Raw genomic sequence first — 16,817 nt, 5'->3', positions numbered from 1 at the left:
CCCACTTAATACCGTACTATTTCTTACTCTAGTGCTATCTGTCTCTCCCAATCCTTTGTGCACCTTTCTAATGCTACATCCTGTTGCCCATCTCCCTGTGCGTAACCTTATTTTAAAACGCTGAAAATGACTTAAAACTATATTGAATCATTTTACTAGTTTCATTGGTGTATACTAATCGAAGATACTGTAAATTCTGGCCTGTAATGTCAACCCTGGAGCGTGGCCAGTCTTGTTGGCGGGGCCTGGCCTGGTGAATTGAATCTTAAACCAGTGTAAAAGATCGCGGAAACCCTAAAGTAAGTGGTTTTGGGCGTAACTCACTTGAGTTTAAAATTACCCGATCTTTTGTGCTGGTTCGGCCAATTGTGCTGTGACGTAGGTGCAAAACTAGTGGAAAAAAGTGGAACCTCTACCCCTGTATACCTAGCATTTAGGACGATTTCTAAATGTATTAAAACAGTTCTTGGTCTTTCACATCTGTTGCAATGCTTGTGATCTGCTTCCTTGCTCAAAAAAATTGCCCAAATGCTGAGCCACAGGAAGATTACACCATGCAAATGCTGGCACAGACATCACAAATGTTTTACAGGAACTATGTCTGTGGTTTCCCTGTTGACAGCCTGGGCAGTTCAGTGATGGGGAAAATGCTTTCATTCAAAAAATGAAAATGAGCCCAGCAGGCATGTAACCTGTAATCTGTATTTCTGATGCCGCTTTTTCTGATATCTATAAGGTATAAATGCCAGGAACTAGTAGCTTTAATGTTGAGTTATTTTCAGAGAATTAGTGGTTTAATATTTCTATTGATTATAAAATGCAGGAACAAACAAATTTGCAGATGGAAATAAAACGGGGGATTTTTCGGGGTGGGGTGATTAATAAACTTGCCATTTGGAGATTTATTAAAACTTTTGTTCCCACATTCTGAAGATTCCTCCTTTGTTCAGAAGCCATTGTGTTGATCATTTTTACATTTCTACTAGGAAATAATGCTTCATATTGATTACTGGAATCCCAATATACAGCATTTTGAAGCTAAAGTGTGTCGTCTCTTGTAATATTCTGTAGGAAAATTAGTATGTATGCCAATGTAAGATTACATACCTAAGTTGAGAATAGAAATACTTCACATTTAAAAAAGAGACTAACCAGCGTTTAAAGTTGAGGTGGCATAATGCCATATGTGTTGATCCTAGAAGACATATTCATGTTATTTAAATGAACAGTTACTGCACTTGTCTTTTAGATAATGTAACTATGGATAGATTTTGCTAGCTGTGAAATTAACCCATGTTCCAAATGAGACTAAAATACTTATCAAATTAAGTGTGGATCAGATACAAACCTTGTAAAAGCCAGTATTTTTCTTTGAGACAGTCTTTTAAATAATTAAGCAAAAACCTTTGTGGTCCCAGCCACTTTATTAATATCAGTAATGCCAACTCTTGCGAATTAACCATGAGACACACTATTTTAATAAAATTGCCCCAACTCGCAATCTTGAGTCAACTGTAAAAAGTCTGATTTTCCTTTAAAATTTCACCCGCCTGTGCAATTCCAGTTAAATGACGTGTTGTCATATTCGGTGACTTCAGCCTCTTCAAGCTGTGCATGCATCCTGCAATTTTGAAGGTTGGGGGGGGGGGAGAATCCTTGAAACTGCCACAGGGGGGCCGGGCCTGGATTTAAAGTGAGGGGTGAGACGAGCTTGGAACCCCGTCCCGCCCCCTCCTCCTGAAAAGACACAGGATCACGTCATTGGCGGCTGAGCCCGCTCGAGGTGCCGCCGGCTTCACAGCCGGGCCAGGAGCTGGGCCTCCGCGCTCGTAACATTCTGCAGCTTGGCCTCTCTCTCTCTCTCCCTCCCTCTCTCCCTCTCCCACTCCCTCCCTCTCTTCCTCGCTCGCTCTCCCTCCTCTTTCCTGCCCTCGCGCTCCCCCCGCCCTCGCGCTCCCCCCCGCGCTCGCGCTCCCCCCCGCGCTCCCCCTGCCCTCGCGCTCCCCCCGCCCTCGCGCTCCCCCCCGCTCTCGCTCTCCCCCCTCCCTCCTCCCTGCCCCGCTGTTTCTTTATCTCTCCCTTCCTCCCTCGTGCTCTCCCTTCCTCACTTGCACGTCTTTCGCTCCTTCGCTCTGTCTCTTTCCCTCCCTCCCTCCCTCCCTCTATTTCTCCCTCGCTCTCCCCCTCGCTCTCCCCCTCGCTCTTCCCCCTCTCCTCCCCCCCTCTCCTCCCCCCCCTCTCCTCCCCCCCCTCTCCTCCCCCCCCTCTCCTCCCCCCCTCTCCTCCCCCCCTCTCCTCCCCCCCCTCTCCTCCCCCCCCTCTCCTCCCCCCTCTCCTCCCCCCCTCTCCTCCTCCCCCCCTCTCTCCTCCCCCCTCCTCCTCCCCCTCTCTCTCTCTCCCCCTCTCCTCTTCTCTCCCTCTCTCCCCCCCTCTCTCCCCCCCTCTCTCCTCCCCTCTCTCTCCCCCCTCTCTCTCTCCCCCCCTCTCTCTCTCCCCTCTCTCTCTCTCCCCCTCTCTCTCTCCCCCTCCCTCTCCCCCCCTCCCTCTCCCCCCCCACTCCTCTCTCTCTCCCTCGCTCGCTTGCTCGGTCTCTGACTGTCTATCTGTCCAGTACTTGCCCTATGGGTGAGATTGGGAACCCTTTGCCTGGGGTTTAATGGACATGGTCTTGTGCGGAAAAATTCAGTGACACCTCTGTATCACGGTGCACACTGGACATGGTGCCACTCTCCATTTGGTAATGTTTCACCAGTAATGCCAACTCTTACAAATTTTTCGCGAGACAATTTTTAATTAAATTTACCACAACTTGCGAAAGGTGGTGATAACGGGTAGGATTTTTAAAAAGTTTTTTGTTGAGCATTTTCAGATGCAGTATTATAGTTTTTGTGAAGAGCTGTGACCTCTTAGAGATTAAATAAAGCCACTAATAAGGTTTATAAACCAAAAAATACCAAGTCATGCTTTCTTAATAAATCTAATTTTTAAGATTTTATCTCCTGATTTGAGACGGTGCTATACAGTTGATTATAGTATGTTTCAGTCTGGTACCCTTTAAGATGTAGACATTCCAACTAAGACTCCATGGCCTAGAAATTCAGTGCCCTTAGCGCCGATTTTGCGGCGCTAGAGGGCCTAGCGCTGCAATTGGCGCCGGCGCCTAAATTGCCTGGGGCCCTTCCGCCGCGGTAGACCGGTAGCGCTGCGCCGGCACCGATGACGTCATCGGTGTGCGCAGCGTCCCGGTTGCCATGGTAACCCGCCCGAACTGGGAAATTGACTTGCGGCCGCCTCGCCCGTGGCAGCCGCAAGCAACGTTCTGGCAGAGGTGCCTTGCACAAGTTTGCGCCGGCGCATTAAAGGCCCCGCGGCGGCCGGCCGCTTTCCCGCCGCCCGCCTGGCCGCAGCTCCCTCCCCGGACTTCCCCCCCCCCCCCGGAACAGAAGCAAGCCCGGCACTTGTCCGAGGTACCGGGCTCATTTTTAATAAGATTATCGCGGGCCGCGGCCGGGTGCAGGCAGGTCCTCCTTAAGGGAAGGAGGAGGCCTGCACTTCCCGAACCTGCCGCACCGCAGCGGGCGCCGCAGCGCCGGAATAGCGCCTAAATTCAGCGCATAGCGCCAGTTTTCAGGCGCTAACAGCTTTCAGCAGCGCCGGCAGCCGTTTGGGCGCAGAAGTAGTGAATTTTTGGCCCGACCAGCGCGACTTAACTCCGGCACTAACTTCCGGCGCTAAAGCCGTTGCTGCGCCAAAACCCAATTTCTAGGCCCATGAGTGTAATTTCATATGGTAATATCTTGCACACATAATACCATTTTGAGGTCTTTGAGAGACATAGGCCTAGAAATTGAGTGGGCTTAGCGCCCATTTTGCGGCGCTAGAGGGCATTGCGCTGGACTTACAGCCGGTTTTGAAATTGACTAGGGCCCAACATCGGCGTTACACCGGTAGCGCTGCGCCGGCACCGATGACGTCATCGGTGTGCGCAGCGTCCCGGTTGCCGTGGTGACGGGCCCCAGCGCCGAAATTCAGTTGCGGCCGCCTCGCCCGTGGCAGCCGCAACTAAGACTCTGGCAACAGAGTCTTGCACGACTTTGCGCCGGCGCATAAAGGTGGAGCGGCGGCCGGCCGCTTTCCCGCCGGCCGCCTGCCCGCACCTCCCTTCCCGGACTCCCCCCCCCCCCCCCCCCCCCCCCGCGGAACAGATGCTTCTCAGCTGCGAGCCCGGCACTTCCCCGAGGTGCTGGGCTCATTTTTGTGAAGATTTTACCGGCCAGCGGGCGGGTGCAGGCAGCTCCTCCTTAACTGAAGGAGGAGGCCTGCACTTCCCGAGCCTGCCGCACCGCATCGGGCGCCGGAATAGCGCCGCAATGCGGCGCGTAGCGCCAGTTTTCAGGCGCAAACAGCCTTCAGTAGCGCCGGCAGCCGTTTGGGCGCGGCGCTACTGAATTTTTGGCGCGCACAGCGCGACTTAGCACCGGCGCTAAATTTCCGGCGTTAAGCCCCGGCGCAGCGCAAACTCAATTTCTAGGCCATAGTATCTTGCTTCAGAATCCTAAAGAGAAACAATATGGTTTGAATGTAAGGAGTTATTTGTGAACTGTTTGCATTGTTCCCCATAAGAAGTTGAACTTGCATGCCACCAGTAATTGAGGAGGCATGTATTTGGTCTATTGGTCAGGTGAGCTCTAAATATAGACAATTTAATATCTTTTTTTTTAAATTGCAACCAAAAATAGTATTTGGTATTCTCAAATGATTTTGACTATGTACACAAAATATGTACACATTTTATTACAGTATAGAGGAAATCATTGAGCACTATAGGAAGGAGCAGATTGTTGAAGGTTATTACCTCGAAGATCCTGTCCCCTTGCTGGTGAGTTAAGATCTGTACAAAACCAATGAAGCATGCTTATAAAATGAGTACATGATTTTGTTAATGCTATTTTTTAATCTATACATTTTGTCGCTGGCCTTGCCACTAGCCCTGTTTAAATGTGCATAGGCTAAACTTTGAAGGTGGAATGATGTATGTTGATTCCATTTTGTAAGAGTGGTTTTTGTTACGTCTAAATAGTGTTTTTTAATCCTGTTTACATAATCTTAGTATTCTTTTAATATTATGCTGGGAATATAAAATATGTATACTAGTAAATTTCAATCCACAGATTTCAGAGCCTGGTACACGTTAACATGATGCAATTAGACAGAATCTAGGTACACCGTACAATTTCTTTAGAGGAAGAGCATATCCTCAATGTGATGGGCACCCATCAAGATAGGACACTTGTTTTTGTTAGGGCTTTGAGGGAAGGCTTGATTTTTGCGATTCATACACCCCTCATAATGCAATCAGCTCGTGCTCAGTGCAAAAATTAGCTTCCATAGACGAGTCCATACTCCCTATTAATTATGTAGCATGTAGTGTGCCAAGGCAAACAATTAGCCCGGATTTTGCAGTCAGCGGCGAAGTGATGGCGCTCGCTGCTGACCTCTAAGAAAGCTGCCTACAAAGATCTAGTGATCTGTGGTTTCGACTTCACCTTTCCCAACGTTAATTTGATTCTGGCGTCAAGTCTAGCGGATCTCTAGCGTCCAGCAACAGTGATGTCATCAAGCTGGCTAAACAGCCAATCACATTGAAGAATTCTCAGACAGAAAACCTGGAAGTAAAATGCACTGATTATCCTTCAGTTTTTTAGTAAATTTTAGAGGGCCATACACATGGGATTAAGGTAGAAGCTGAAATATCATGAACAAACTTTAAAAAATATATATATTATTAAAAGCCATGCAATTTTTATTAAAATGCAAATATTTGACATTTCACAAATATAAAATGAGTTTTTCAGGGCCAGAACAGTTGTTCAGCAGCAGTTATGACTCAGTATGCTGTTTAGAAACCCATTTACACCTCATTGAACAAGGCGTAAGTATTTGGGGGTTTTTAGCAGCGATATTAAAGCGTAAAAGCTGAAGTTCTTGTCAGTTCAGTGATTTTAATTGATTGCCGACTGCAATCTGTGGAGAAGCAGGGAATGACTGACGGCCACTTCTGGATTTCCGCGTTTAACTGCGCATGTGCAGACGCCAGAAGTTGCTGTCCGTTTTACAGTGTAATGATGGCGAACGCTGACAGTTTTGCTGTCATTACCATCCCAAATTCCAGGCCAATAAACCTCTCTTACTGTCTGTATGTAAACTGGAAAATATGGATTACCTCTAACTCATGATCTCTCTGAAATTGTTGAAGAAAATAACACTGTCAAGTTCATATAAAAACTGCCAATTCCTACATATTAAGTAACATTAAACAGAAGCAATAATGACTATGCAGATTGAGTACAGTAAAAGAATACTTGGTTTCCCACTAGCACTTGAAAACAATGAAAGTACTGGAGACACAGCAATTCTTAAAACTGTGACCTGATGTCTGTAAGAAAAGTTACTTGGGACTGACAACCCGAACATTCTTTTCATTGCTTCCAGTCTGTATAGCGGCACAGTGAGCAGCAAATCGAAGAAATCTAGACCTTAGGACCCAGTTATATCTTTTTTATCTCCCCTCTGACAGTTCTAATTGTGAATTATATCTTTTGATCTTTCTTTGCATGAGCTTAACTGAATCAAAATTAGGTTTAAAATGCAACCAGCAGGTTTCCTGATTCAATTTTTACATCTGCCACAACGTCTTGGATATGAATCTAAGTTTCTGTTAGTATTGCGGACTGTCTGTGATCAAGACCAATTGGTATCTAGTACTAGTAACTTCTGTAGAATATTGAAGTTGAATTGGTGGTCATTTAATAGCCATGAAACATGGCCCAGTGTACTTCAAAATTAAGATTTTAGGGTTGGTGTTGCATAATTTTGTTAATTTTTTTTGCAGTTCTAAGTTTGTAATTTGTGAAATATTTGGCAGTGGAATGATGCAACTAATGAAAGACTTCAATTTTTTTAAGCATCAGGAGCAAGTACTCGATGATTCTGTTGATGGTAGAGAAATATACAATACAATCCGGCGCAATCCGAAGGATGCACTTTATAAGAATATAGTGAAGGATGGCTACCTCTGGAAAAAGAGTAAGAAAATATAATTTCAAGAGATTGTTGAGTTTGACTTCCCCTCACACAAACATTTTGTTACAAAAGTCCTGATCTTTTGTGCAGATACTGCTGAAAGAAATTGTTTTCTGTCATTGAATTCATAAATACAACAACAACTTGTATTTATATAGTGCCTTAATGTAGTAAAACGTCCCAAGGCGTTTCACGGGAGCATTACTGAGCCACATAAGAAGATATTAGGGCAGATGACCAAAAGCTTGATCAAAGAGGTAGGTTTTAAGGAGCATCTTAAAGGAGGAAAGAGAGGTAGAGCGGTGGAGAGGTTTAGGGGGGGAATTCCAGAGCTTAGGGCCTTGGCAGCTGAAGGCACGGCCACCAATGGTGGTGTGAAGGAAATCGGGGATGCACAAGAGGCCAGAATTAGAGAAGCGCAGATATCTCGAACGGTTGTGGGGCTGGAGGAGATTAGCGATATGGAGGGATTTGTAAATAAGGATGAGAATTTTAAAATCGAGACATTGCTTAACGGGAGCCAATGTAGGTAGGTCAGTGAGCACAGGGGTGATGGATGATCAAGGCTTTGTATGAGTTAGGACTCTGGCAGTAGAGTTTTGAATAACCCCAAGTTTACAGAGGGCAAAACGTGGGAGACAGGCCAGGAGTGCATTGGAAAAGTCAAGTCTGTAGGTAACAAAGGCATGGATGAGGGTTTCAGCAGCAGATGAGCTGAGGCAAGGATGGATTCAGGTGATGTTCTGAAGATGGAAATAGGCGGTCTTGGTGATGGCGCGGATATGTGGTCGGAAACTTATCTCTGGGTCAGATATGACGCCAAGGTTGCGAACAGTCTGGTTCAGCCTCAAACATTTGCCAGGGAGAGGGATGGACTCTGTGGTTAGGGAACGGAGTTTGTGGTGGGAACTGAAGACAATAGCTTCGGTCTTCCTAATATTTATTTGGAGCAAATTTCTGCTCGTCCAGTACTGGATGTCTTAAAAGCAGTCTGATAATTTAGATACAGTAGAGTGGTCGAGAGAGTCAGTATCTCCTGTTTTAGCCCCATGTTTTATCTTGGGGAATACTGTTACTGACTGACTATGTACAGAGCACATACGAAAATGATAGGAAAAGAACATTGGTCTATCAAGCCTGCCCCATCAAGACATGGTGAAGCATTGACCTACTCCTTAATCACAATCTCCTGGGAGAGACTATAAAAAAGGTGGAGTGGGAGAAATTGAGGCCAATTTGGGAAGAACGGGGAAATTTCTGTTTGACTCCCTTAGTTTCTTTTTCACTTCCCCTCCGAACTTTCTACATTCAGCCTGATTCTCTGATGTATTCTCGACCTGACATCTGTCATACGTGCTCTTTTTCTGCTTCATCTTATTCTCTATCTCTTTCGCCAGGGAGCGCTGACTTTAATTGCCCTACCTTTCCCCCTAGTGGGAATGTACCTCAACTGTACCCGAACTATTTCCCCTTTAAAGGCAGCCCATTGTTCCATTACAGTTTTGCCTGCCAATGTTTGATTCCAATTTACCCGGGCCAGATCCGTTCTCATCCCACTGAAATTGTCCTTCCTCCAATTAAGTATTTTTACTCTAGATTGCTCCCTGTCCTTTTCCATAGCTAATGTAAACCTTATGATACTATGATCACTGTTCCTTTAATGTTCACCCGCTGACACTTGCTCCACTTGACTTACCTCATTCCCCAGAATCAGATCCAGCAATGCCTCCTTCCTCGTTGGGCCGGAAACATGCTGATCAAGAAGGTTCTCTTGAACACACTTCAGAAATTCTTCCCCCTCTCTGCCTTTTACACTATTACTATCCCAGTCTATCTATATCTATATATCTCTTCTCTATCCCTATTCCCTATCTATCTATCTATCTATCTATATATATATATATAAATCGGTCGTTCTGTCTGTCCTTCTGTCTGTCTGCAGGTGTGCGTCTGTCCGGCTATACACTCTCGTTATAGAGCATACCTACACGTGCGTTACATCAAAAGAAAGCTTACGATTCCGGAACGGTCATAAGCGTATTTACTTTTCGGTGAGACAAAAATTGTGCCCACGGTATCCAAAAAACGTTCAAAATTCCGCTCATTATCCGCTCATTATTCAAAATTCCGCTCATTACCCGCTCATTAGCATCGAGTGACGTCAAGGTCGACCAATCGTACAGCCGAGCGACCCGACGGTCGACCAATCGCTGTGTCGCGGGGGCGGGTTCGTCGCGCATGCGGGCGGGCTGTCCTAGAGTCGAGCGACAGGACGATTGACCAATCCTACACTTCAGTGACCTGACGGTTGACCAATCGGTTCGTGTGTGGGCGGGCCTAATCATTCTGAACCGAGGCGAGTGGCCGCCATCTTGATTCTAAACTCTTCATTTCTTTTTCCCGCTTTCTGCATGTTTCTTTTCAAATCTACATTTCCAGCAAAAAAAAAGTTGCTTTTAAAACACAAATTGTTTTTTTAAAAAAGTTCATTAATTTGTACATCTTTTCTCTAACCTCTATAATTTTCCTACCTTTCACCGTTTTTGCAGGCCTGGAAGCCTGGGCCTCTGTTGCCCAGCCACGCCCGAGCTAGGCACCGCCCCTCCCGCTGGGCCCGCCCCGCGATCGCCGCCATCTTTGTAAAGGCTGGTGGCGCGGGACTGGGCCGAGCGTAGCCATCGCCGCCATTTTGGTAAAGACTGGCGGGGCGGGAGGTCAGTTGCGGGGCTCGGGCTCAGCTGATCAGGCGATCATCAGGGGTCGGCCCGCAACACATCGACCGGAGGAGCGGCGGCTCTCTCTCTCCTTCCCCCTGCGGCTCGGGCGGGGGGGGGGCCTGTGCTCGGGAAGGGGGGGGAAGGGTTACCCCGGCTCCAGCGCAGGCCCAGCCGCAATCGGCGGTCTTGAATCCGGGGCTCGGGAGGGCGTGGGGCGGGGCTCGTGAGGGCAGGGGGCGGGGCTCGGGCTGACCGGGGCGCTGCGCTCGGCTGGGCCATGTCAGTGCGTTGGGCGGCATGGAGCTCCGCGCAGCCATCGCCGGCAGAGGGGAGAGGGTCTGCTGGCTCCCCCCCTCCCTTTGTCCCCCCCTCCCTTTCTCCCTTCCCCCCTCCCTCTCTCCCTTCCCCCCTCCCTTTCTCCCTTCCCCCCCTCCCTCCCTCGCTTCCCCCCCTCTCCCTCCCTTTCTCCCTTAACCCCTCCCCCCCACACCCTTCCCACCCCCCCTTCCCCCCCACACAACCACTCCCGCTCCACCTCCCCTTCCCCCCACTCGCGCTCTCTCTCTTCCCCCCACTCGCGCTCTCTTCCCCCCACTCGCGCTCTCTTCCCCCCACTCGCTCTCTCTTCCCCCCACTCGCTCTCTCTTCCCCCCACTCGCTCTCTCTTCCCCCCACTCGCTCTCTCTTCCCCCCACTCGCTCTCTCTTCCCCCCACTCGCTCTCTCTTCCCCCCCACTCGTTCTCTCTCTTCCCCCCACTCGCTCTCTCTCTTCCCCCCACTCGCTCTCTCTCTTCCCCCCACTCGCTCGCTCTCTTCCCCCCACTCGCTCGCTCTCTTCCCCCCCGCTCGCTCGCTCTCTTCCCCCCCGCTCGCTCGCTCTCTTCCCCCCGCTCGCTCGCTCTCTTCCCCCCGCTCGCTCGCTCTCTTCCCCCCGCTCGCTCGCTCTCTTCCCCCCGCTCGCTCGCTCTCTTCCCCCCGCTCGCTCGCTCTCTTCCCCCCACTCGCCCTCTCTCTCTCTCTTCCAACAACAACATGCCCTCAAAAAAGCCTCGGCACCGCCGGGCACTCCAGCTAGTATAATATAAAGCAGTTGGTTTGTCTGTCCGTCTGTCTGTATATGTCTGTCTGTCTGTCCGCTATACACTCAAAAGTTATAGAGCGTACCTACACATATGTTATATCAAAAGAAAGCTGATGATCAGGGGAGTGTCATAGGCATATTTACTTTTTGGTCAGACAAACATTGTTCGGACAGTATACAAAAAACGTTCAAAAATCCGCTCATTAGTGGTTGACCAATCCTACCGCTCATTAGCTTTGAGTGACGTTATGGTTGACCAATCCTGCAGTTCAGTGAACTGATGCTTGACCAATCGGTGCGTCACGGGCAGGACCTAATCCTGCAGCCTCCCGAAACCTCGCCGCCATTTTTTCCCCTGCTTTTCCTCAACAGGGAGCGGGGCAGCTGCGTCAGCCCGCCGGAGCGGGAGGTGAGTTGGGGTCACTCGGGCCGGGCCTCTCAACCGCTCGGCGCGAGACACAGAGCGGGGGAGCGGCAGCGGCCGGCCGACAACCGCGCGGCCCTCTAAACTGCCCTGGCAACGCCGGGCCCCCCAGCTAGTTTTAGGATAGTTGAAGTCCCCCATTATCACTACTCTATAGTTCTTGCATTGCTCTGCAAATTTATCCTCCATATTTTTCCCACTAGTTGGTGGCCTATAGAATACACCTAGTAGTGTAATTGCACCTCTATTATTTCTTCACTCTAGCCATATAGATTCTGTCCTTGACCCCTCCAGGACATCCTCTCTCTCGCTCTCTTTAGCACTGTAACATTCTCCTTAACCAATACTGCCACACCACCTCCTATCGTTCCTGAACACCTTATATCCAGGAATATTTAATACCCAATCCTGCCCTGTTTTGAGCCCAGTCTCCGTTATTGGCACGACATCATTCCCATGTGGCTATTTGTGCCTGCAGCTCACCAACCTTGTTTACTATGCTTTGTGCATTCACATACAGGGATCCCTCCCCAACCGCGGGGGATACGTCCCTGAAAACCCCCATGGTTAGTAAAACCACGGTTGGCAAATTCAGTATAAATGTGTATAAACACACTAAAAAAAAATAAAAAGCATAAAAATCATGTTATTTACCTTATTCCTAAATTAAAAACCGCGGATACGCGAATTTCACTGCTGTGGTTGGCAAAAATTGTCACAGAGTGGAAACCATGTACAGTATACGTGAAATCCGCCTATGGCAAAACCGCGGTTGGGGCGGGATTCCTGTATATACACTGTAAACCTATCTTAGACCACCCTGTGTTCTCTCTCAGCCTGACCCCACCTAATACCTTACTATTTCTTACTTTAGTGCTTTCTGCCTCTCCCAATCCTTTGAGCACTTTATTTCCCCTTTCTAATGTCACATCCTGGTGCCCATCCCCCAGGCAAATTAGTTTAAACCCTCCCCAACAGCACTAGCAAACCTCCTCGCGTGGATATTGGTTCCGGCCCTGTTGAGGTGCAACCCGTCCGGCCTGTACAAGTCCCAGCTCTCCAGAACCGGCCTCAATGCCCCAGGAATCTGAAGCCCTCCCTTCTGCACCATCTCTCCAGCCACGCATTCATCTGCTCTATCCTCTTATTTCTATACTCACTCGCGCATGGCACCGTGAGTAGAGATTACTACCTTTTGAGGTCCTGCTTTTTAATTTCTTTCCTCGCTCCCTGAAATCTGCCTGCAGGACCTCATCCCTCTTTCTATCTATATTGATGGAACCAATATGGACCACGACCTCTGGCTGTTCATCCTTCCCCCTCCGTGTTCTGCAGCTACTCGGTGACATCCTTAACCCTGGCACCAGGGAGGCAACATACCATCCAGGAGTCTCGTCTGTAGCCGCAGAAATGCCTGTCTGCTCTCCTAACTATTGAATACCCTACCACTATTGCTTTCCCTATCTTCCTCTTCCTCTCCTCCCCCCCCCCCCCCTCCCCTCCCTGTAGAGCTGAGCCACCCGTGGTGCCATGTACTTGGCTCTGGCTGTACTCTCCAGAGGAACCATCACCCTCACCGGTACTCAGAATAGAATACTGGTTGGAGAGCGAGATGCACTTCGGGGACTCCTGCACTACCTGCCTGGTCCTCCTCTTCTGTATGGTGGTCACCCAGTCCCTGTCTGCCTGCTCACTCCTTAGCTGCAGGGTGACCACCTCCTGAAACATTCTATCCACATAGCTCTCAGCCTCGAGGATGCACCGCAGTGACACCAGCTGCTGTTCAAGCTCCAAAACCCAGAGCTTGAGTTCCTCCAGCTGACGACACCTCCTGCACACGTGGTTGTCCAAGACACGGGAAGCGTCCTGGAGTTCCCACATGGCACAGGATGTGCATTCCGCTGGACCGAGCTGCCCTGTCATGCCTTTATTTATTCAACTATTAACTAAGAAACTTAAGACTAAGCTGGATCTAATTCAAGTTATTAATATAAAATAGTAATAAGTTACTAATTTAATATCGTATTAACAGTTACTAATCTCCAAGCTCCTGCTTTATCCATAACCAGCTATTTAACCCTGGCCCCTAACTTGAAGAGAAAAAAAACGGTGTGACCTTTTCCAACCAATCAGTTACCAGCCATCCTGTGATGTCACTCCTTGTGTTTTTTTTTTGAATTGCCGCTCAGCTCCCTTTATGCTGCTTCCGCTCCCGCTCAGGTCCGCGCTCTGTCCTGGGCCTTCTCCGCCTTTCCCTTTATGCTGCTGCTTCCGCTCCCGCTCAGGTCCGCGCTCTGTCCTGGGCCTTCTCCGCCTTTCCCTTTATGCTGCTGCTTCCGCTCCCGCTCAGGTCCGCGCTCTGTCCTGGGCCTTCTCCGCCTTTCCCTTTATGCTGCTGCCACCGCTCCCGCTCAGGTCCGCGCTCTGTCCTGGACCTTCTCCGCCTTTCCCTTTATGCTGCTGCCACCGCTCCCGCTCAGGTCCGCGCTCTGTCCTGGGCCTTCTCCGCCTTTCCCTTTATGCTGCTGCCACCGCTCCCGCTCAGGTCCGCGCTCTGTCCTGGACCTTCTCCGCTTCTCCCTTTTATGCTGCCGCCTCTCCCGCTCAAGTCCACGCTCTGTCTTGGGCCTTCTCCGCCTCTCCTTTTATGCTGCCGCTGCTCCCGCTCGGGTCCACACTTCTCAAGTGTCTCTTCATAATTGTAATCCCTAATCCTTGGTAACATCCTAGTGAATCTGTGCTGCATCTTTTCTATTGCTTTTATATCCTTCCCAAAACTATACAAGACGTCAGCTGCTGCCCAAGGTCTTGTACGAGTTTAGCATTTCCTCCTTGCTTTTGTATTCTCCGTTTCTAGATATGAGACTGAAGGTTTAGTTAGCCTTTTTATGGCCTTATCTACTTTTGCTGCCACATCAAAATTCCTCTGTTCCTCTATTTATTTTAAAATCTTACTATTTAAGTGCATTCCATTTCCTTATTCTTGCTTCCACTATGTAATCCAGTCTACTCCTGATAACGCAATCATATTTGACAGGAAAAAAAATTGAACTGTCCAATAATTTGAACCAATTCACCTATGTCCTCCTGCAGTCTTTCAAAATCCTTACACAGTGTACTGTACCCCCCAAATTGATTTTGTTGCAAATTTCAATATTGTTCCTCAAATGCAAATTATTTATTATTTCGACAGCAGCTCCCAAACCTGCAACCTCTACCATCTAGAAGGACAAGGGCAGCAGACGCATGGGAACGCCATCACCTCCAAGTTCCCCTCCAAGTCATACACCATTCTGACTTGGAAATATATCGCTGTTCCTTCATCATCGCTGGGTCAAAATCCTGGAACTCCCTCCCTAACAGCACTGTAGGTGTACCATCACCACACGGACTGCAGCAGTTCAAGAAGGCAGCTCACCACCACCTTCTCAAGAGCAATTAGGGATAGGCGATAAATGCTGGCCTTGCCAGCGATGACCACATCCCAGGAACGAATAAAACATTTTGTTTTTATTGTAATTTTTTAGTGAGGGAATTTGAGTAACATCTCCCCTCCTCTGCAGCTAAGTGGGTGATGGTGTGGTATGCTCCCAAGCTGTCCCTTGTAGCTAGCTGCTAAAAGGTGCAAGGGAACATTCAGGTGTACTTGGCTCACTCTGATGTTTCCCTTCACATGCTGGAAGACACCCTAGCTTGTAGGCACATCTCTGGAGCAACTTGCAATTGGGAACTGCATCTAATCCAGCTCTATGGCTCTGGTTAGCACCACCACGTTTCTTCTCCTGCTTTATTTTTCTGTACTTTGATTCTTTTAAATAAAACAGAACTTGATCTCCCATTGCCAGAATAGTGATGAGACAGAACTATATTTTGGTAACAGAATAAATGTTGAACTGTGTTTTGGAATGTCGTTTTCTTCTATACTTTTCCTCAAAGTGACGCATAAATCTTGGATTTGTTATTTGTTTCAGGCAAAGGTAAACGATGGAAATACTTGTACTTCATTTTGGAGGGGAATGACTCCCAGCTAATCTATTTTGAAAGTGAAAAGAGAGCCACCAAACCAAAAGGATTAATAGACCTCAGCGTTTGTACTGTATGTGGAGTTCATGACAGTCTGTTTAGCAGGTGACGATATTTATACACTTGAACTTAAGTGCTAGCCTATTTATAATAAGTAGTTTAAGATTTTGTAAAGTCCTTTATGCAAGAAATTTCTAATGTTCCCTTTTCTTTGCCCCTCCCCAACCTAATTTTCATGAGTAAGCATTTTATGGTACTTATTTGCAATTGTAATGAGTTCTTTATAACTTTTTACACTTTTAAACAAAACATGTTTCATCAGGGTCTGTTAAAAATGAGCATTGTGACACCTATCCACATGACCAGTCTGCACATTAACAAAACTTGAGAATATATTTCCTCTCTCCACCTTACAGTTTATTACCAAAGCAAGCATACTGACAACTGTCTCTAAACATTCAGTATATGATAGTTTGGTCACCACAATAATGGTGACAATCTGGAAAACTGAATTTTATTTATCAGACATGGTTACTTTCAATATTGTACGATCTGGAAACTAGCCACACTTATTTGTGTTTTCAGTAAGTTAAGGGCTTAATTAGATTTTAAATTATAAGTAGAGGCAATAGGTATCTGCAGATTTCTTTTCAGTTCCATTGAATTCACAAATCTCTGATTTTCATTTCCATAGAATTTCTCCATTAATCAAGCTCAGGATTCATTTGCTCACTTTCTGAAATTCTGTTAAGGACACCTGCCCTCACCACAATTGTCACTGGTACAGGTAGACTATCCTTTATCCGAAAACCTTGAGACCAGCTGTGTTTCGGTTTTCGGAATTTTTAGGATTTCAGAAGGTTTTCATCTCCGTATCTGACAACAAACACTGTTGCTTAGCAACAGCTTGTAAACACTCGGGCCCTGCCTTGGAAGCATCTCTGAAGCTGTTGCTAAGCTACAGAGACTCTTTCCACAGCCTGACTGTTTAAAAAAATGCTAGGGGAAGAATAAAAAAATGCTAGGGGAAGAAAAAAAACCTAACAAAACGGCTGCTGATTTCTGCCATTAGATTGAGGTTTCAGGCTCCCCTGCTCCGTATCTGAATTCCTTGACTTAGCGGGGGTCTGGGGCTCGACTGCCGCCGCCAGTTGTGGGAAAGCCGGATATCGGCTGACTCCTACACTAAGCTGGCCCGCAAATCAGGTCGGCGGGGGGGGGGGGAAGAAAAGACTATCGGACGGGCTGCTGTATTGTTGGGTTCACTCTCCTGGTACCTCCTTCACACTGCCCGGCCCGGCCTGCAATCTCCTACTCAGGAGGGAACTCTGTGACCCTCTGCCCTGCTCACAGGGAAAGGCAGAGCTCCCGGACCACTCCTGTCATGTTTGGCGCCTCTCGGGTCATGTCGTGCGCACGACTTACGCTCCACGAAAAAACTTTCGGTTTTTAGAGGTTTTCGGTTTTCGGAAGTGCGGATAAAGGATA

At 48.0% G+C, this 16,817-nt stretch overlaps 1 protein-coding gene across 2 annotated transcripts in view; it reads left to right on the top strand.

The window, feature by feature from the left end:
- The window catches only part of LOC147124553 (ras GTPase-activating protein 1-like), a 212,293-nt gene that overhangs the window by 103,550 nt on the left and 91,926 nt on the right, over positions 1-16,817 (top strand). The window contains exons 9-11 of one of the 2 annotated variants that reach the window (XM_085989292.1): positions 4,801-4,879; positions 6,972-7,086; positions 15,278-15,434. In XM_085989292.1, coding sequence (XP_085845418.1) covers positions 4,801-4,879; positions 6,972-7,086; positions 15,278-15,434 — 351 coding nt within the window. Of the gene's footprint in view, positions 1-4,800; positions 4,880-6,965; positions 7,087-15,277; positions 15,435-16,817 lie in introns of both variants that reach the window. The other variant, XM_085989284.1, reaches the window with a different exon arrangement.

This window comes from Somniosus microcephalus, chromosome 1, assembly GCF_052327205.1.
Source record: "Somniosus microcephalus isolate GS21.2 chromosome 1, FLI_Smic_1.0, whole genome shotgun sequence".
Taxonomy (NCBI): domain Eukaryota; kingdom Metazoa; phylum Chordata; class Chondrichthyes; order Squaliformes; family Somniosidae; genus Somniosus; species Somniosus microcephalus.
The sequence above is the reverse complement of the archived record's forward strand: the minus strand, read 5'-3'. Positions and strand labels throughout refer to the sequence as shown.